The sequence below is a fragment of the Rattus norvegicus genome, chromosome 2, assembly GCF_021556685.1.
Source record: "Rattus norvegicus strain SHRSP/BbbUtx chromosome 2, alternate assembly SHRSP_T2T, whole genome shotgun sequence".
In the NCBI taxonomy this organism is placed as follows: Eukaryota; Metazoa; Chordata; class Mammalia; order Rodentia; family Muridae; genus Rattus; species Rattus norvegicus.
In genome coordinates, this window is record NC_141535.1 from 226,538,646 (window position 1) to 226,560,085 (window position 21,440).

A 21,440-nucleotide genomic window follows, 5' to 3' on the forward strand; every position below is an offset into this window, starting at 1 on the left:
ACAGTTTTCATTTCTAACTCTTTAGGTATTTAGACAAACACTGAGATTTCTCGGCACCTAATAAGTGTGAAACAGTAGTGCGCGTGACATGTGGGGTGTGTGCACGTGCTCAGTTCTCATTAGGTGATGTGTCACCTCCTACCCTCGAGGTGGATTTGTTCCCTTCTCTGTATGGAGGGGTCATGTAAACCTATGTGGAGCTTTTCTTCCTCTAGGACACACAGCTTGGAAATAGAAGCTGTTACTACTAGATCTTTCTTTAGCCTTAGGAACATTAGGCCTTGGTGTCTTGTGTTATGCTTCTAGGCCACTAGAGGGATCGTCTAGTTCACTCCTCTTGCAGTGTGCAACATCTCCTACCAATTTTATAGGAAGGGGAAAAATTACTCTGCCATTTACAGAAGTTGATTACTATGCATGTTATGTTTGAAATGGAGACACAGTGAAGTGGAATTTATCCACCATGCAGGTGATGTCAGGGAGCGGAGTATATCAACGGCTGATATAAAGTGATACTCCACAAATAAGAATCTCTGTGAGAGTCTTACAGATTTAAATACATTGAGTCACCCAGTAAGTATTTCCCAAGTATCTAATGTGTTCCTGGTACTCTTCTAAGTACTGGTAATGTGTCAGAGGTGTGGAGGGACAAACTCTCTGCCCTTTGGTATGTAACATTCAAAAATGTTTCAAATGTCACAGAGAAATGAAATCTCTCTCTCTCTCTCTCTCTCTCTCTCTCTCTCTCTCTCCTCCTCCTCCTCCTCCTCCTCCTCCTCCTCCTCCTCCTCCTCCCTCCCTCCCTTTATCCTCCCCCTCGATTGACCTGGAACTGGAAGCTCTATATGAGAGTATGTGCGGCTCATTTTTTGATTGTTGTTTTGTTTGTTTATTTTTGAGGGGGGAGTGGATCATTTTTTCTTCCCTTTGGATTGGAGGGTGAGAAGAAGGCTGGAGTATATTCCTGGATATCTGTGTTTGAAGAAGTATTCTGGGCCACTATAAGTATTATGACTGCATTTCTGTCTTCAGCATAGTCCTCAATTTCAGTCCTGTTTGCTTTGCCATGAATGCGGCTCTTGGATTCAACTTTCCCAAAGGGGGGAAAAGTCTTCAGTCATGGTTGAGGGCTACCTGGATGTTCTGGCTTAGAAAAACAGGATCTGGGGTTCCTAAGGTGCCCCAGATGGATATAATGTCAACCCTGTCATTTTTAGTCCTACCCCCATGCTGTGTGCCACGTATTTGCTATTTTTAAAATTAAAGCAGTATTTTTTGAGGCTGTCCCTTCAGGTAGTTCAGAAATTCATGATCGTCCTGCTTTTTCATTCCAAGTGCTGGGATTATAGGACTGAGCTACGTCCCCTGCCTCTGTTTGCAATTTTAAATCAAATAATCCAAACGTCCTATCACTTACAAAACAGAAGCGAGCTAGTTTCCTGGAGGTGTCAGTGCTATGAATTGGTTGATAAGGAAGCACAATATCAAGATTCAGTTAAGAAGAGAACTCAGAAGGGCCGAACTGAGGGATTTTTGCCTTAAAATTTTTTTAAAATAAAATATAATTTCATCAGTTCCTCCCTTTAACCCTTTCCAAGTCTCTTCTCTCCAACTCTTTCGATATTCCACCTTTACTCACTCTCAAATCAGTGACCTCTTTTTCTTTGACTATTATTGCACATCTATAAATACACACACACACACACACACACACACACACACACACACACACACCACCTACTGAGTCACTGTAGTGTTGTGTGTGTGTTTGTATGATTTTAGGGCTGACCACGTTGTATTAGATGAGCAAGGAGGTCTACTTCGTAGTCGATACTGTTTACTCTTTGCAACTCTACTGAGCAGCACAGGGCCAAATCCTGTCTGCAAGAAGTATCTTAGGTTCCTCAGTGGTCAAGTCAACCTGAGAGCTTCTCCTGGGGCCTTGCACCCCAGCTTCCTGCTCTTCTTGCTCCACACAGTTTCCTAATGGCAGCATTGCTCGAAGTTCTCATTACAGAAGAACTTCAGGAACAAAGCTGGCAGTGAATGGAGAAATGCCTGCAGAATGAATCCTTGTTAACTTTGACTCTATCATCACAGGGCTGGTCAATTAATTACAATTTGCTCCCTTTGGCTATAGGCTAGGCTGTAGACTATCTTGACAACATCTATAAAAACTGTCTTTGAGGTGATTTTTTTTATGTATACATGATTCTAAAGTTCTAAACTAATTGTTTAAATTTTAAGATCTATAAAATAATGCCAATCTAAAGCCTTCCTCTTCCGTAATGGACGAGCCACATTACTCCCCATAGGTGGTGGTGGGTTTTCTTAGGATCTCTCCACACTGTGCCCGCTGCTGCAGCCTTGTTTGCTAGTGTACATTCTGAAATCGGCGAGTGCATTTATCTAAACATGTTCTATACAAAATTGCTTTCACTAATCAAGCAAGACTTATCCCTATTTAGGAGAATTAGTGAGGTTTTACTCAATTAGGCTTGATGTCAAGTTAATTTTTCCCCCATTAGTATAATGAAGAATTGCCATGTTGCTCCATTATGCATGTGGATTGTTAAAAAGTTGAAAATTAATGCCAAACATTTTTTTTATTTGGAAAACAAGGAGAGAAGTGAGAGGTTTGAGTAAATTGTTCTGGATACAGTCCTGGATGCTCCATTTGTAGCGTGTAAAAGGTCAGTTGCAAATCAGCAGAAGCCACGGAACACCTAGCTTGCATCCCACTGATGGAGGGTCTTCAACATCAGCTTTCTCATTGATTTTTAAAAATTACTTTGTAAAAGGCGTTTAACTTGTAATTGTCAGTCTTGCTAAAGTAGGTTCCCTCCTTCCCTCCTTCCTTCCTTCCTTCCTTCCTTCCTTCCTTCCTTCCTTCCTCCCTCCCTCCCTCTTACCCTTCTTCCCCCTCTACCTGCCTCCCTCCCTCCCTCTCTCCCTGCTTTCCTTCCTTTTTACTTTTGCTATTTATGCTTTCAAAACTATTTACTTTGTGCTCTGTTCTTTACATGCCTGCCACACCCTGCAGCCTGGGGATACTGAACCAGAACCTGGTGAGTTTACATCTGCTTGGTGGGTTGCATGATGGAAAGTTGGCCTAAGCAAGACGGGCTCTGTGGTTCCATGAATGGCATCCACGTTTCTTGACAAGGCTCTTGGGGGGCAGAAATTGTTCAATGCTTTAATTAATTCATGGTATATATTTTATATATCTAATATATATTTCCATATCTCTATATCTCTACTATCTATCTATCTATCTATCTATCTATCTATCTATCTATCTATAACAATTTTAGTGCCCATTCATAACAAAACAAATTCTCCAGGTTAGAATCACAGTTGATTGGCTGGTAACTTTGATCATATTACATTTCTGCTTCTTTAGAGAAATTCAGTTATGAGAAGGTAAACCCTATTAAATGAATGGCTCGTTGTTTATGTTAACCAAGTCTCTGGTCTTTATCTTTGTCCAACATGCCTATCAGTGGTCCTTTATTAAGAAGAATTGTGAGTTCCAAGTTCTAATCAGGAAAGACCAGTGCCTGAGCTCGATTTTTTCTGTCGGCTGGTGTCAGGAGATTAAAAAATTCTTTTGTTATCGAATCTCTTACTTAGTAATATCAAAGAGATGAAAGAACTTGACTTCATGAAACCTTCAGTGGAGATCGGTAGAAGTTGGAAACATTCACCAGTGGAGAGCACACCAGTAAAGATTACATTTGAAGGTTCCTTAAGCCTTTTGTGGCTATGGTTTGATACTCTCTAGTTTTTCATACTTTTTTTTGCTAGATTATAAAATGCCTTTGGAAAAAAATCCGAAGCGAGAGCTCAAACATCGTCCATGGTTTTCCAGGCTTCAAAGCAGAATTCAAATCTGGAAATTATGTTGCAGTTGGAAAGTAAAATTGTAATTTGCTCATTGGGTAGATGCCATGTTTGCAGAAACGGTTCCGATTTTGTGTATTTTATGTCTTAGCTTTAGCCCAGACTCCATAATGTTGGACTTATATGAAAACAATAACAACCTTAAATTGAGTTTCTAGACTAACATGCTACATTGCAGAAACATTTTATGCCCTACACGACATCTTGCTTTATGCTTCATCTCGGAAGCTACATGAAAGTGTAGAAGCTGCCTTCAGACCATCATTCTGTTACTCAGGCACTATCGTGTGATTATATGATCACCTCCATGTGCCAGGCTCTGCTTTAGATACCAGAGACACCACTGCAAAGAGATAACCAGCCATACAATCTTTGTGCTCACGGTGACTGAATACACGGCTTGGCATCGTAGGACTGCAATGCTGTACATGGAAATAATATGTGGTGTCCAAGTGACCACGTTGATTTTGGTGGTCAGAAGGGGTCTTTTTGAAGAGGACACATGTAAGCTCACCTCTCAATGGTGAGATGGAGACGTCTCTGGAAATACTGCAGAGCAGTCTTGTTGACGGAGCTGACACCTAATGGCTTGTCTCTAGGTAGGACAGAACTTAATGGGTTTCAGGAACACAACAATGATCCTGAGTAGCTAAGAGCAGTGTGGATGCTGCTCCGCGATGACTGTAGAGAAAGTTCTAGATGGAAACTCTTCACAGTATATTTAAAATATTATCGTATTCTAACATAGTACTGATGATCTAAGCAGGATGGTGTTTCTCACTTTTTTATCAATATGATGAAATTAGAAAAGTCAGCCAAGAAGGAAACTGTAGTCTTCCACTTGTGCTTGCGGTTGGTACAACAGAATGAATGGGGCAGATTCCAAAGCCCACTCATTTTTTTTCTCACAGAGGTGGGAGTTTAAGTATCTGTGAAGTATCAGCAGGCCTCAGAACACCTCAGATCAGATCATAATATTCTATTCAAGAACAGATAGATGCACTTCAGTCAATGACATTGCTCAAGATGGAAGCCAGGAAATAGTAATAAGACAGTTCCTGGACCCAGAAAACCTCAAAACTTATGACATAAATGTCAGGGAACACTGTGTACTCAACATAATGATTAACTCTTTGGCTCTTCAAAACAACAGCAGCAGCAACAGAAACAGCAACAACAACAGCAACAACAGCAGCAATAACAACCGCAGCAATGGCAACAAAACAGGTTGCTGTCCCTTGGTTGTTGGTTTTTTTTTGTGCAGGTTTCTGAGTCAGAGAGTCTCTCAACTTCACTTAAAAAAAATCCTGTACTTTATGTTTTTTAAACTGTATGATCCAGGTCAAGTCCTTGCTTCTAGTTTTCTTTTTTTTTTTTTAAATTTTTTGCAGTTAGAAATTTAGCATCGTTTATGTCAGGTGAATCAGAAGATGCTTTTCAACTAATAACCATAAGCCCTTTTCTACTACCTTAATGATCCTCTCCAAATAATCTAAAGAAAAGGTGCATGTCTTACAGAGGAAGGCAGGATGGCTGTCAGGGAAAGCCTTCTTAATCCCAGGGAGTCTCTGGGACATGTTGGCTGAACTCAGAGTTCAGTATCGTGCTTTCTCACTTGAGGTCTGCAAAACAATCTTCCTTCTGTTTGTTTAGTTACTGAACACTGGTTAACTTCCACGTACTGAGTTTTAAACAAATGAAAAAAAAAACCTGCCTGTCAAGAGCATTTACTCTGGTTTCTAGGTTTTGAAGACGAGGAATGGGCAAACAGATGACGAATGCCTTTGTGCTTTCTGAGTCTTGTATTACATAGAGAAGCTGAGCAAGGAGAATTTCCTGGATGTTTATTCTATGCTGTATTCTTTGGAAGGATTCGAGTGGATGGTTCATGGGGTGACAATTTGTGGGTGTGTTCTGAGAGAAAACGTTCTTTCGCTCTGAGTATGCTCTTGCTTATCCAGCCAACAGATACTCATGGAGTGTCTACCATGCTAGATACTTGCTGGAGAGAAGGGAAGCCTCTGGGGACTAAGGTTCCCCATTCCCTGGAGATAAGACTTTACTTGCTTGGAATAGCATTCAGATCTTGTGTCCTTTCCTTTCTAGAGGTACGCCATATTACTCGGCCTCCCCATTCCTCAGCATCCTCCTTTGTAAATGGGAATAGTATGCATGGAAGATTTCTGTGAGGAGTGGATGGCCATACAGCAGCAGTCCTAGGACTGGAGGAAGTGAGGCGCTGTATGAGTTGTTCCTACCAATGTTCTGTGTGCTGTGTGCTCTGGGAGTAGATTCTGCATCTTCCACCTTAACTTCCTAAGTGTAGAAATCTCTTTTCTCATAGCATCCAGTGTGTCTTTAGAATGGCATGGTGCTCCCCCCCAATAAATATGCCACCCACCCCCTTACACCTTCCACTTACAATATACACACTTCCTGTTTTCCTGACCAGTGAAATACAGACTCCTTTCTGGTCATCTCTCACAGAGAAGGTCCTTTTATTCTGCCTCTGTGTAGTTCACTTCTTCTCTGGCAGCCCGCCTACTTCCTAACACTCCACTGTGGTTCTAAGGGCTTGTTCTGTCACAATGGGCGCAGTTACCACTGCCTCTCAGCCTCCTTCTCATCCTTCATCCTTTGCCTCTTATCACTGTGCCCAAGCTCCATGCCCTAAAAGGCCAACTTCCTCTGCCAGTAGGAAGAACTTCTTTGTTTTTTCCCCGGGGCCATCCATCCTATCAGTCAGTCATCATTTTTATTGTACTGGGTGGGATTCTTTATATTTCAGTTCTCGACATAATTCATGGTAAATGCTGTGCAGACAGCAGGCAGTGGCAGGACCAAGGCCCTTCCTCCTGATACCCCCTGAAACCTTCCTGCTGAACAGTGAAGTTATTTCTGTATTTTGGAAATGGCACTTTTCAAGGTATTAGCAGCTGATTTCTCTAGCTTATATTAAAACATAACCAGTCTCTGTTATCTGGAAAGCCCCTTTGAGAGTCTTCAGTAACCATGAGAGTTGTATAGGCTAGAGAATGCAGGTTTTTAAGATGTGATACCAGGCTTCCGGAATGTACCAGAAGATCAACATCATTGGCTTATGTAACAACAGTAGGCAGCCTGTCAGAGAGCAGGAAATAGTCTATCAGGAAGACTGTATATATGTATAAATATATTTAATTAGTATGCCACTTAAATTCTATGGGCAAAGAGTAGCAGATTTCTTGAAAACCTTTAAAGTTTCTCTTAAATATGTTTTTTTCAAAGTAAAGTGCTGTGGTCCCAAGTGGAACATGAATGACAATTATTTCTACTAGATTATTTAAACTAAGACCCCCGAACAACTCAACTCATTCCACAGAAAGACTGGAGACAAAGAAAAAAAAATTTAAGTTTCTGGAAATTGTTATTTTCCCATTAACAGTTATTTTCATTACCAAAGAGAGTTGTAGAAGCAGCTTTGAGATTTTCCTGAAACCAAATGCCTGTCAGCTTAATACATTTGAATTCCAGTTGGCTATATGTGTTAATAACAGAACTAGTTTCTCTTGTCTCACGTGAAGTTTCACTTTGGTGAGCTGAGGAAAGACCCCTTAGCTATAAAATACAAACACTGAAATCACTAGAAATTCTAGTCATAGCACAAACTTATGAATATTTTATATTTTAGAATGCCTTTAATACTTTATAATCTTTTGTGTCTATTTAACACGGTTTTATTTTTTTCATTAAAATATGAGTAATGGTGCATATGCTATTTGCGAGCCCTATGTTGGGCATGAAATTAGACCTCCCTTTCCAGAAAGAGGTGAAGCATTTAAATGAAGAAAAATAATAAACAGAAGGGGGAGGTGGAGACAATTCACAGAACTTGGGAATGGAGGAAGTGGTCTACATAGCGAGGCTCAGGAACAAGAAGGAGGCTGAACTAGAGGAGTTATTAGTCGACAGAGGATAGTCTAAGAACTAGATAAGCAGGAAGTTCCTGGAAATGGAAGGCTCCAGTCTCAAGAATCCGTGGTGAGTGAAGCAGGGATTGTTCATTAGAGACATAGCTAAGCCATGTTGCTTCTCAAGGAGAGAGCCAGGGGAAAACTGCCCTCACCTTGCCTCACTTTTCCCTCTATGTATGAACTCCTTCTATGGAGCCAAGCCGAAGTTAGAGGTACGACAACCATGGGGCATAGGGCTGAGGTAAAATAGGCATGCAGAGTATCTGATGGGTAAGGGAACAAAACCTGTGAGCCTGTGAGTTTCTGCCCTCTTTCCTTCTGTGAGCTTATATTCTTACTCTTCATGTGGTTGAAAAATACAGCAAATGAACCGAATGCCTCCAACTCCCACTCTCTCTCTGCACGATGTCATGTAACGATCATGGTCGCCTTCAACTGATCTGCCGATGACCACCAGTGTTCTCCCTATACGGTGGGGAAGGAAAGAGCGGGAAAGAGGCAGATGAGCAGTGCTAATTTTAACTGACCATCACTCTCCGAGCTGGTTATCACTGTAGGATACTAGCTATAGCCTCCCCCTTTCAGTTTTTACCACACTGACTGCCATCACCTCACTGGGCAGGGGCCATTTCCAGTTCTGGCCTCCCAAACCTTCATTTCTTTAAAAACTTGGGTCTTGTTTTTATTGGGCTGTTTTCCCTTGAGCAAGGATTGCCAGGAAGGGAGTATTAAGAGCAGTCTCTCCAAATTCCATGCATTCTAAGGTAGATTGCGGCCTCATTCGGTATCAGGATATTAATTCTCCCCAGAACGAGTGTAGTAACTTCATCTACCTGCTGGCTTCCATAAGAACATCATATTGCTAGGGGCTTAACTCTCCTTTCAAAGAGTAGAAAATGATGTTTCCTGGTGGAATTGTGAATCCCTTGGGCAGTAGGCCTTTTGAAATCACCAAGTTCAATGGGTAATAAGAATTCTTTGAATTTTAATTTAAGACTGATTGCTCTCTTTGATAGCCAGAGTAGAAGCTGTGTATCTTATAACCAGGGCTGCTTCCTGTGACTCTTTTTCAATGGGAAATTTTTTTGCATGATTCTAGAAATACAGGTGTATAAAATAAGTAAGCAAACAAAGCATTTACTGATAATGATTCATAAAAATATTTTAGACATCTTTTGGACAGGTATAATTTCACCACTCATTAAAGACAAAAGCAAGTGTGCTTGTAAACGAGATGGGCGTGCTGGCTTATTAATGCATTAACTATCCAATCTTAGCTGAGTGCTTGATACTGGGGGCATAGATCATCTTCAACATTATCAGAGTTGATTAATATTTTGATTTTATGATTGCAAATACCAAATACTTTACTTAATAGAAATACTTTTGTAAAGAATGTCAGGAACACATTTAATGCTATTTCAGATTTTTAAGGGGTTGTTTTCACTAATCCCAAACCCAAATTCATGAAATGATTTATTCTGATAAGTGCAATCAGCAATTCAAATAGCAATTTACAAATCAAACAGCTGACTATGACACAAACCAAAGAATCCATACTGAAGAATGATGGTAGAAAAAATATTAAAAGTCTTTGTTTTCTATAATTAAATTATTACTGTTTCTATAAAAGCAGAACTATTGTTCATTGGCATGACAAATGTCATGGTGTGACAGCACTCATGGTGCCAGAAACGCAGGAGTTCAGAATCAAGGCTGTTGTGTGATCAAAACAGGGGAACATGCATGATTCATTTCGCACTTGATTTTGAATTAATATTGAGTCCTAGGATATACAGAAATCATTCACAGTTGCCAAATTTTGTGATCCCCACAGATTCATGTGAATCCCATGAGGTGTTTTAGGAGAGCTGGGCTCTATAGCATACCTACAGCCATTCCTGATGCTGTGAATTCTCTGTGACAGAGTTAATCATATAAATACATATATTAATAAATAATCAGTTAATTAATAAATAAGTGTGTGTGTGTGTGTGTGTGTGTCTGCTGGCATGAGGCATTTGTCCATACTCTATGGACAGCATGCTAACTTTGCTGGTCCCTTGGCTTTCATTCTAGCTGAGCTTTAACCCACAGTTCCACCTGTAAGCTTCTTGGAGACTAAGTGACCCAATCTATACATTCTATGAATAAACTGTGTTCCTTCTTTTGATGAAAAAATAGTGTGGAGGGCATTTTTACAGATGATTTGATGTGCCATATAAATCTGTAAATACTACTTGCACCAGTATTGGCGGCCAAGAAGGCATGCACCAACCACTCTATCTTTGTGAGTCTAATGAGTGAGTTCACAATGAGAAGGGGCTAGGGTCATTGTCCTGGCCATACACAGCCATCTTGGCTATGTTCTTGGGAGGGGGAAGCTCCATGTCATTTTGGCTTTCTACAGTTTGGGTCTTTCTTGAGCTCTCGAAAGTCAGATCACCTCCGAGGTTGAAGACATGAATAACCTATTTCCCTACTATTTTGGCATTTTCTGTGTGGACTCATTAAGCAAATATTAGGATGGTGATTGAAAGACACAGACTGACAGTTGTAATCAGATTTTGTTCACTTTATTATCAAGGCTGTTTTCTGTGATCTCCTTTATGAGATTTAGGCAAAGAGAATTAGCTTTGTATTACATATGATCCTGCATCTACTGGATTTTCTATGGCCAGAGAGGAGTTTCTGTAGTACCCACCAACCAACATATAATGCTAAAGAGGATATTATTTTACTCCAAAATCCTAGAAGTCTGTGCATGATTGCTAGACCAGAGTTTGCCAGAAGGTCCTTTGTAGCATCTCTGAATGCCACAGTCTCTTCAGCTATTACTGGTTCTTCCAGGCCATCAGGACCAAGAGGCAGGACCTACCATAGCTTGAACTCTGTATTCATGTCTTCCCTGGAAAATGTAGTGTACCTCTCCTTCCCCCTCCTCTCAACTTTGAAACTTATAAAAACAAATTAACATATCCTTTTGGGGAGATCTGATTTCCTATGCTATTCCGAGTTACAATGATTTCCAGTGGAAATAGTGGCATGACCAAGTTAGCAAACATCAAAGAGGCCTTTCTGGAGCCTGAGAGGAGAGTTGCTTTAAGAGAAACCATGGTCTTCATTTGAGGGATGCAGACAGCCTGAGGTGGGCAGAGGGCACAAAGAAACTGGAAGAATAAATACCTGACATCTCTCTTCCTTTCTGTAGTGATTCTCCAGTGGTGAGTCTCAAGTGGAAATACCAAACAAAAAACCCCCAAACCAAATAACAAACAATAAAAGGAAACAGAAAACGGAATATTTCAGGAGTCATATTCAGAGAGAGGAGGAGGGCTGGGAGAGGAGTTGAGAGTCATCTGTGAGCTATCTACCACATGCTTATAGCGTTAATTGTGAATGCTCATTGCTGGGCTATGAATTCTAACAAAATGAGGATTCTTTTACTCATATTTACAGCTTCACTTAACCCAGTTCCTGCTGTGGGATAGATACTGCACTCAATGAATTATTAAGTAGTCTGACCCAATAACTCCTGTGTGATTTCGAGCAACTTGCTTCTATTCTCAGATGGTCATTTTCTGTGTCTCCGAAATGAAAATACTGGACTGTGTCCTGTTTCACTCTTGAGGATCAAGAGAAGATGCAGATGCTAGCATCAGATCTGCTTTATAAATCGTGAAGTATTGTGGATGTATATGACAATATTTCTTTTCACTTTCCCTCCCGGACTCTCTAACTTTCTGGTTCATGTTAACTTAGGAGATCAAATCGTTACCCAAGCTGGAGGGGTGAGGTCTAGTCCTTACAAGCTGACTTGGTCACCTGTCTTCAAGAGGCTAAGTAAACAGGCACGTGATCCTTACAGAGAAAAGAAATGTATTCAATGGCCATCTTGGGAAGAAGAATGAAGAGAGAGAGCCAAATCATTCTGCATTGTTGGCTTAGGTCCTTCCTCTTTTTTCTTTTCTGTTTTTGTTTTTGTTTTTCACAGGGTCTCACTATGTCACCATAGCTTACCTGGAACTCTTTATGTAGACTATGCTGGCCTTGAACTCACAGAGATGTGCCCGCTTCTGCCTCCTGATTGTTGGGATTAGAGATGTACACAGCAACAGTCAGCTTAAACTGTTTTTCTTAAACTACTCTTTGTTTAAAGTTGATGTCTTTCAACTCGATTTTATTGTTACTACTTCTGTTATATTAATTCCCATCCATGGACACCTTTTTAAACCCTTATGTACATTGTTTGCATTTCTTGACATCTAGACCCTTTTGCTACTAATGCAATTTCCTGTAGGTTGCTATGTTTCTTTTTGACTTTGTACCAGGACTTCCTCTGCAAATCATTTTGCAGCATGAGAATGCAAGATTTAACCTTCAAATGGTTGTTTGTCTTTGCCTTCTCACCAATAAAGTGTACAGGCAATAAGCCATAAAAATCTGCTTGCAGATCCTGCCTCTTGTCACCTCTCATGAGCCAGTGCACAGGGAGGTTGACTGTGTACTATCTGAAACCTTGAAACAAACAACAAGGCTTGCTCTGGTGGGACAATCGCCCTTTCCTTCATGCCAAGCAAGCCTGACAGAAGGCCTGCTGTGGGAACTCTTCTAGTTAGCAGTAGGGTCTTTCAAGTCTTCAGAGATGTACCATTCCTGTTTGGTGTCCCCCCTCCCCCAATGTCTTCACCCCCAACCATGGTTCCCCTGGTTTCTTTTTCACTATATATATATATATATATATATATATATATATATATATATCTCATAAAGATGTCTAGAATATCTAGAAAATATAACACTTTTTCTTTACAAATAGCACTGACAGCTTTTTCTCCCAAAGAGTACTATGATGAGAAATATATGTATATGTATATGCATATATGTATATATATTCCAAATATATTTGTTCTTAGACTATTAAGGACTTTTCAGAAGGGTGTGCACTAGCCACACAGTTTTATTATTTTTATTCTGACATTGTGTTTTGAACATGTTTACATGTGAAAAAAATAGGAATACTTCAAGTGTTTCACAAAGGGAGAGAGTCATCTTTATGTAATTAGTATTCTTCTGAAGAGCAGCCATGACCGCTCATTTTCTGTTCATCTCCTTCCTGCTTCCTGCTGCCCTTAGTCTCTTCCCTTCTTCTACCCATCACCTTCTGTCTTTCTTCTCCATCCTGCTCTTCTTCTCATCTTTTCCTCCTCTTTGTTCCCCCTCCTCCTTACTTGCGTTCTTCTCTCTACTCATCCTTCTTCCCTCCTCTCATTGCCCCTCCATGCCTCTTCTCCCTTTCCAACTTCCCGTGCGTTACTGAAGCTGTTCTCCTAAGGAACCACCCGACGTGCATTTTATACTATTAGGACAACTTCTTCCTACTCTTGCTTCCTCCTCTTCAGCGTATGTCTGGTGTCTACTTAGTCTCCCATCTGCATTTGTAATTTCAGGGAGTGATATTCTTCCTACCCCCATTCTGATTACTGTACAATTTGTCTGATTTTATTTGCATTAATCAATCAAGCAGCAGGCAGTAAAGCAGAGGGCTCAAAGCTGCCAGGAGAACACAGCCCACTGAATTAGCTAAGCAGGGCTCATAGAGGCTCACAGAGATTGAAGCTACAAGTATGGGCCCCACATGGTCCTCTGCACGTATGTTACAGTTGTGTAGCTTGGTGTTTTGGGGGGACTCCTAACAGTGGGAGCAGGTGTTTCTCTGCCTCTTTTGCCAAGTCTTGGGTCTCTTTTTCTCCTATTAGTTTGCCTTTGCCAATCTTGACATGAGGGCTTTTGCTTGTCTTATTGTATCTTGTTTTGGCATGTTTGGTGTTCATCTCTTGGAGGTTGGCTCCTTTCTTACAGGAAAGGGAGGGTGAGTTAAGTTGGGAGAGAGGGGAGCTGGGAGGAGTAGAGGGAAGGGAAACCCTAGTTAGGATGTATTGTATGAAAGAAGAACCTGTTTTCAATTAAAAGATTAAATAGCAGATGTAGGGAATAAAGAGTCTGAAGCTCAAAGGGTCAGTCTGGTCAGAACCCCCATCCCCACCCTGATCACAGACGTAGATCTTGGGTCACAGTCTCTTTTATTTTTCCTTTGACCCAATTGATAAGATATAATTGCCACTTAAACATACAAAGCCCGGTACCATCCATCTCTTAACAACATTGATAACAACCTGTAAATACACAGAGCAGAATCTTAACATCACCTGCCATGGCTTCTCCCCTCTCTCTGTCTCCTTTCTCCTTTCTCTTCTAGTCTCCTCCTCTTCCTTCAAGCTTCTCTCCCGCCCATCCTTCCTTCTCCTCCAATGATAGGCCTCCTTCTATCCTGTACCTGCTCCTCACCTGTATTTTACAAAATCAATGGGGAGAAGGTTCTGGTGAAGTCACCTGATTCCTGAGTACGTGACTAGGCAGCTGTCCTTGGGGCAGTGGAATTAGCATCAAAATACAGATAAGTTCAGGACAGGGGACTGTGCTAGTGGAGATTTGTCTCAGTTCTGGAAGCCGTGTTAGGCTTCCTATGTGTATAGAGATTTGGTCATTCCCAGATTTCTGACAGGGTTGAAGACATTATAGTCTCATAGCCTATCAGGCTGTTTAACTCTATACATATTTTATTAGATAGTTATCAGATAGTATACAAGCTAGCCAAGCTATAATATAGATTTTAAACCTTTCTTATGCTGGAATGAATAACTAAATGTTCTGTTTAACTGATATAGTGATGGACTGGGTGTTGAGTATATCATATGCTTTATAAATTGTAGAATGGTAATAATTGTACTCAATTTATATATAAGTGAAAAGGCTTTTTAACTGGACAAAAAGGGGGAAATGTTGTGGGCTCACAGTCTCTTAAAACTAGGCTTTAGCCTTATCATGGTGGAGGACTGCAGCATCATCAGGAAGAATAAAACCAGACAAGGAACCAAACAAGCAAGTGATAGCAGCAGGTTCGCAACCGCAGCATTAAGCGAAAGTTTACAAATAAAGATCAGGAGAGAGAGATCCAATAGGGTGGTTAGCTTAGTTCTCTGCTTAGTGATTTATTCTGGGTGAATTATGAAAGAACTGCAAATGTCTGCCTCCTGGGTGACTTCGGTTTGTTCCAAAGCAATTAAAAGTCTATCGCTCCTAACTTTCTCAAGGATATAATTTGAGACCTGAGCACACAGAGCTCAAAACAGGGGTAATAAACAAAGCCAGGGAGGTCTGTGCTTGCAGGTAAGAGGGCCATGCCTGATAGATCAATGCCATTTCTTATGTAGAATCAAAGGTGTCTGCAGATTCACCTTGCATGTAGGTTTTCGAGGCTTGATCTTGCAGATCTTTCCCTAAACCATCACAGGTAAATAAGGAAATTATAAGCACATGAGTAGTTAGGCAAGCCAAGTGGGAAAGTGAAGCAGTTGCTGTAATTCAAATCTGTCCTATGAAGTGTAACTGGGAAGTTTGTTTTTACCACACCTAGGTCACTTTCTCTGTGGCTTTTCCCATGGCTCCCTTTGTCACTGCTTCCTGACTCAAGGGCACTGTCCCCAAAGCTCATTATTACTCATTATGTCATGCACTGAAAATACAGGTGTGAAATAAAAAGACCTGATCTGAAGAGAAGATGTCACTCTCTTTGTGCAGATGACACAGATTTTAAAGTAAAGTTTAGAGGCTTATTTTGTCCTTTTTTTCTAGTGTTGAGAAGAGTTTTGGGGCTGAGAAAGAGTTCAGGAAGAATTCTCAATATGAATTGCTTTCAAGGTTCACTACAGTAGAGACCCCCCTACCTCATTAGCCAGCAGTCAATGACCACTGTTACCAAAGGAGCCCACGAGCTTTGTTTTTACCTCTGGGGTAAAGTCACTAACATTTTGTTTTAATTTCTTCCACTCTACAGTAATGATATTTTTTTTTAACCTCAGAATTTTTTTGAGGCAAAGTAAATATCTAAGGTGCTTATAATAGGGCCTGGGGCCTACTCAAACCATTTGACTTTGTGGTCACTACTTCAGAACAACCACAGCAAGGATGGGGATGGTGACCACAAATGACCCTCTCAATCTGTGCAGTTCTCAATCTGTGGGTTGTGACCCCTTTTGCGGGGGGCAGTGTGAAGTGATCCTTTCACAGGGGTCACCTAAGACCATTGAAAAACATAGATATTTTATGTCATAATTCACAACAGTAGCAAAATTAGAGTTATGAACTAGTGGTAAAATAACTTTATGGTTTGGAACACGAGGAACTGTATTAAAGGGGTGCAGCATTAGGAAGGTTGAGAGACACCATGGTAAAGTAAAAGACTTTATTTGCTTGGACGACTTCCGACTATGTTTAAACAAAAAACATTCCTCCAAAGATTCAGATTTCCACCAGGTAGACAGTTAAAAGATGTACTCTAAGACCTCTATTCAGTCGTGAATGTAGGATGCCATAGTGTCTTGAGTGAAGAAGCAACATCAGAGTAAATGTTCATGCCCTCAGACACTCTGAAAGATGCCCCTGTCTTGTTGGGTATATATTGCACGGTTTAAAGCAACTCAGCCTGTAAAATTTCTTAGACTTGACTTTCCCATAACATCTGCATAGTATGTGAAGAATTGCAGGTGCTCAACAGATAGTCTGACTGGACACTTAGATAGATATGGAGAGAAGAATTAGGAACACAGTGTTCTCTACTTAGGTGCAAACTGCTTTCTACGTACGGGTCACGTTTACATTGTATGATCTTATTCTTATTCAAAGAGCTTTAGTAGGCATCCTTGGGGTCTTCAAAAGTTGTTGACTTTATGGAACTCGGAATTCCAATAAAAATTCTCGGTTGACAATCCTGCCGCAGGATTTTTCTATTTTTATTGTTACTTAAAAAAATGAAATAAATGTCGGTGCAAAGGCAGGCCTGTGCCCATCATACTTCATAGAATATCAAGACTCACAGAGATCTAGAGCACCCAGAATAGTAACGAGAGCGCAGTGAACTTGGTGAGTTGTTGAGGAACAACGGATCACTGTACAGTCTCTTCAGAAACTGACAGAATAATCTGGTAATGGTCACACAGTGACATGGGAAGTAGAACGAACCTTTCCTGATGTCATCCTGTTTTAATAATTGATGCCATATTTAAATTATAATGTGAAGACGACTTTCACTTTAGTCTTTTAATAACATTTAGATGTGCAAATATATCAAGTTCCTAGGTTAATATCTGTTATATCTTAGGAAGGAGGTTGTAAGAATTTGTTCATGCAAGTCAAAGAATTGATTTAAAAGGCCACCAATTAAAATTATAAGTGGCTCATTCAAGGTATGTCAAGTGATTCATTCTCTTAGTTCTCCGGATTTCTTGAATGTTCACACAATATCAGTTATCATGTTGTTTGATTTTTTTTTTTTGTTGCTCTTTTTACAGGATGGAAAAGCAGAGTCAAGTTCATGCACCTGTTTGAAGGGGCCCAAACTGTCAGAAATAGGAACGATTGCTTGGATGATCACGCTCTGTGATGCCCTTCACAATTTCATCGATGGCTTGGCGATCGGGGCATCCTATACTCTGTCTCTTCTTCAAGGACTCAGTACTTCCATAGCGATCCTGTGTGAGGAGTTTCCTCATGAGTTAGGTGAGCGCCTCAGGTCACAGGGCAAGAGGTGACTGGGCAAAATCTGATCATATGTTGAGATGAATGATCTTTCTTTCTTTCTTCTCCCTCTCCCCTCCCCCTCCCCCTCCCTCTCCCCCTCCCCTCCCCCTCCCTCTCCCCCTCCTCCCCCTCCCCCTCCTCCTCCTCCTCCTCCGCCTTCTTCTTCTTCTTCTCCTCCTCCTCCCCCTCCCCCTCCCCCTCCCTCTCCCTTTCCCTCTCCTCCTTCTCCTCCTCCTCCTCCTTCTTCTTCTCCTCCTCCTCCTCCTCCCCCTCCTCCTCCTCCTCCTTCTTCTTCTCCTCCTCCTCCTCCCCCTCCTCCTCCTCCTCCTCCTTCTTCTTCTCCTCCTCCTCCCCCTCCCCCTCCCCCTCCCTCTCCCTTTCCCTCTCCTCCTTCTCCTCCTCCTCTTCCTCCTCTTCTCCTTCTCCTTCTCCTTCCCCTTCCCCTCCTCCTTCCTCTTCCCCTCCTCCTCTTCTCCTTCTCCTTCCCCTTCTCATTCTCCTTCCCCTTCCCCTTCCCCTCCTCCTTCCCCTTCCCCCCCTCCCCCCTCCTCCTCTTCTCCTTTTCCTTCCCCTTCCCCTTCCCCTCCTCCTTCCTTCTCCTTCTCCTTCTCCCTCTCCCTCTCCTCATTCTCCTCCTCCTTCTCTCCTCCTCCTCATCATTATTGTTTTGTTGTTGTTGTTGTTGTTGTTGTTATTATTATTATTATTATTATTAATCTCATCCCCAAACAGAGGGAAGCATGACTCACTTGACGTTCTCTTCTAGGGGACTTTGTGATCTTGCTCAATGCAGGGATGAGCACTCGGCAAGCCTTGCTGTTTAACTTCCTCTCTGCATGTTCCTGCTACGTTGGGCTTGCTTTCGGCATTTTGGTGGGCAACAACTTTGCTCCAAATATTATATTTGCACTTGCTGGAGGCATGTTCCTTTACATTTCTCTGGCAGATATGGTAAGAAAATCAAGTATTTTATTTTGTGTTAATTTGACATTTTACAAATGAACGTCTGGGTTATGAGTTGAAGTGTGGCCTTCAGCTCCCTGCCGTCTCTCAAGGCCTGGCTGGTGATTCAGAGCCTTCCCAGCCTAGCTCATCTCACTCTGTGAGTAACTTGCACTAACAGTAACTTGGAAGGGCTGTTTTTGATTCTTTGGTGTCTGATCTTATGAACAGTGATGAAATGAACACTTTTTGCTAGTAGGGGCTATTTTCTTAGGTCTACTTTTACTGTATGACAAATTAAACTTGTCTTCTGAGGATAAGCACACTATTTATTTGCTAAAAACACCTAGGATTTTATCTGTTGTCACTGTAATGAAAGTATTATAATCTTCAACACTAGACCAATACACAATTCATTAAAAATATTGTCATTCTGGGAAGATAGAGCAAGCACAATGAAACGAACTGAAGAAGTAAATAAAGTTACTTCAGAAAATGGTTCAGTCGGCTACACAAACTTTTCCCCCTCCAGTCAGCCCTGAAAATTATCGGATGGGCGGGAAAGCCACGTCCATGAGTATTTCTCTCCAGAGGAGTGAGGTCAGAATATAAGCAAACAAAAATGTCACACATCTAATAAGAAGAACACCAACACTTCACCAACACCGTGCTGGCCCAAGGCAGGGCGATTATACGTCTATGAACATCATTAGCAACGTAGTGATTAGTAGGCCAGCTTGGGCTAAGCAAGAAACAACAAAATAAAACAAGGTATACAGAAGACTGAATATTTATAAATACTTAAAAATACTATGAAATAAGAAGAAAAGTAGCATATCTAATGGGAGATGAAGTAGAATATAGTATTGCATAGGAAGGACTAAAGGAAATGCGTGCCTGAGGGTGAAAACAACAGGGTTGAATTCCTTAAAATTTGATGTGTAGACAACGATATATGGGAAGAGAGTTGAGGGGAGAACGCATCAAGCCAGGTACCTTTCAATTGTTTTACTGTGGATGCCGCAAAAATACTAGGATTCCTCATTATCATACCTGAACCAAAATAGTGCTATGTCCCAAATGAAACTAATGCTCAGCCCCTGTGCGGAAACCCCAGACGAACATTTCAGGCTTCACCACAAGATGGCGACAGCTATTTAATAATGTACCTTCTAGTTTCCAGAGATGAACGACATGCTGAGAGAAAAAGTAACTGGAAGACAAACGGACTTCACCTTCTTCATGATCCAGAACGCAGGGATGTTAACCGGATTCACTGCCATCTTGCTCATCACCTTGTACGCAGGGGACATCGAATTGCAGTAGCTGGGAGTATGACGTCAGCGCGGCAAGGCATTTAATAAACAACAACACAGAAGAAACATCTCCATAGGGAATTTTTTTAAAAAAGTGTATCCTATTTAGTTAAAAGAGATTTTTTTTTTTAAATTTTCAACTAGAGGCTAAGAAATCTAATGACTGGTTTCAGACACGTAGAATAGGTGAAATTTGTTGTTAAAAATTTCTTTAAAAGGTTTTCGGTTTCAGTCTGAAATGGCTGGTGTATGGGGCCTTTGGTAAATACCTGTTTTTCAATATTTTATGCCTATTAGAAAATTATCATGAAGCAAACACATGCATTCAGTAGCAGACATACAGACCCAGAGAAAAACACAATCTGAGTCATGCAAGGCTTTAGAACTTGGTTGGATTAAACACACACACACACACACACACACACACACACACACACACACACACACACACACACACACACACGTGTTTTCAGGGTGGTTTTCTTCCGATTAATGTGTTCGTCTGCTTTTAAAGGCAGGTGCTTCAAATGTGGAAGGAAATCAAAACAGTTCCAGTGCATGCAGGAAGGATTCCAGTGCCTTAATGAACCCCAGAGAGATTGTGCACAGCGTTTGTTCAGCTTTTTGTCTCAGTTGGCGACCTGTAGGATTGTTTTGAAAGCTATCCCAAAGTAACATGAATTAGGAAAGGATGAGAGTCTTGCTAGCCAGGTGAAGCTTGGGCTTAGTGCTTGGTCCCTGAGTATATAAGCTTGAACACACTCTGCAGAAGACCAGAATTTGCTGTGCTGTGACTTAGGTTGTGGTTCCAGACAACAGAAATGGCCGAGGAGTATGTAAGACTGGTCAGAACGCAGTCGTGCCGTGCTCTGGGATTGCTTTGTAAGGGTGAAGAATGTGTTGGGTGGGAGAGAGAAATTGAATATAATTTTGAGCAATTTACTTTTTTAAAGGTGAGCATAATTATTTAGCAGGGAGGATTTCAATAAATGCAAAATAACAGCTGGGCTGGGCTGTGTCAGAGACTGATGGTGGAGGAAGCGTGTGTTCATTAGGGGTGATTGACAGTCAGAAACATCTTCTTTTATGCCCAGCATACTTTGTTCCCATATGCTATACCTTTGGATGGAAAACACTCAACATACTGTGCTTATTTTTCTACCTTTGGTAAAACACAGAGCTCGCTGAGTTTTTGAGCAGGCTGTAGACAATTAGTCTGAATTGAACATCCCAATCTCAATTCACACTCCCAAGGAACCCAAAAGAGATGATTTGACAGTGATGAGGATGATTAATAGAACACAACTTATCCCAGGATTGTGTTTCCCTATAAGCCAAAACACATTTTCATGTAAGAACAATGCAAACTCGATAAACGTTAACATATATGTTTGTGTGTTTCACTCTATGACTGACAATTAAAACTTATTTGACCAGACAGTAAACGATTTTAAAACCGTATACTGTGTCAGTTTTATTATTTTTTTCTTAACATGTCTTTATGTTGAGTGACTGTTGTGTGCCTGGTGTCATGGGGAGAGAGGCAAGTAGGAAAATGATGTTGCACTGCTGATTTCAAAAAGATCTGGCAAACAAATCCTACAAAGACTTGTTTTTCATTTCAATAAACACAATCTATATTAGTACAACTTCTTGTTTCTCTGCTTATCAATTTTTGCTTTTTAAA

At 41.0% G+C, this 21,440-nt stretch overlaps 1 protein-coding gene across 1 annotated transcript in view; it reads left to right on the forward strand.

Moving 5' to 3' along the window:
* Positions 1–21,209, forward strand: part of Slc39a8 (solute carrier family 39 member 8) — a 62,166-nt gene extending 40,957 nt beyond the window's left edge. The window contains 3 exon segments of the mRNA NM_001011952.1: positions 17,267–17,474; positions 18,262–18,446; positions 19,614–21,209. Coding sequence (NP_001011952.1) covers positions 17,267–17,474; positions 18,262–18,446; positions 19,614–19,763 — 543 coding nt within the window. The 3' untranslated portion in view covers positions 19,764–21,209.
* Positions 21,210–21,440: the final 231 nt, after the last annotated feature.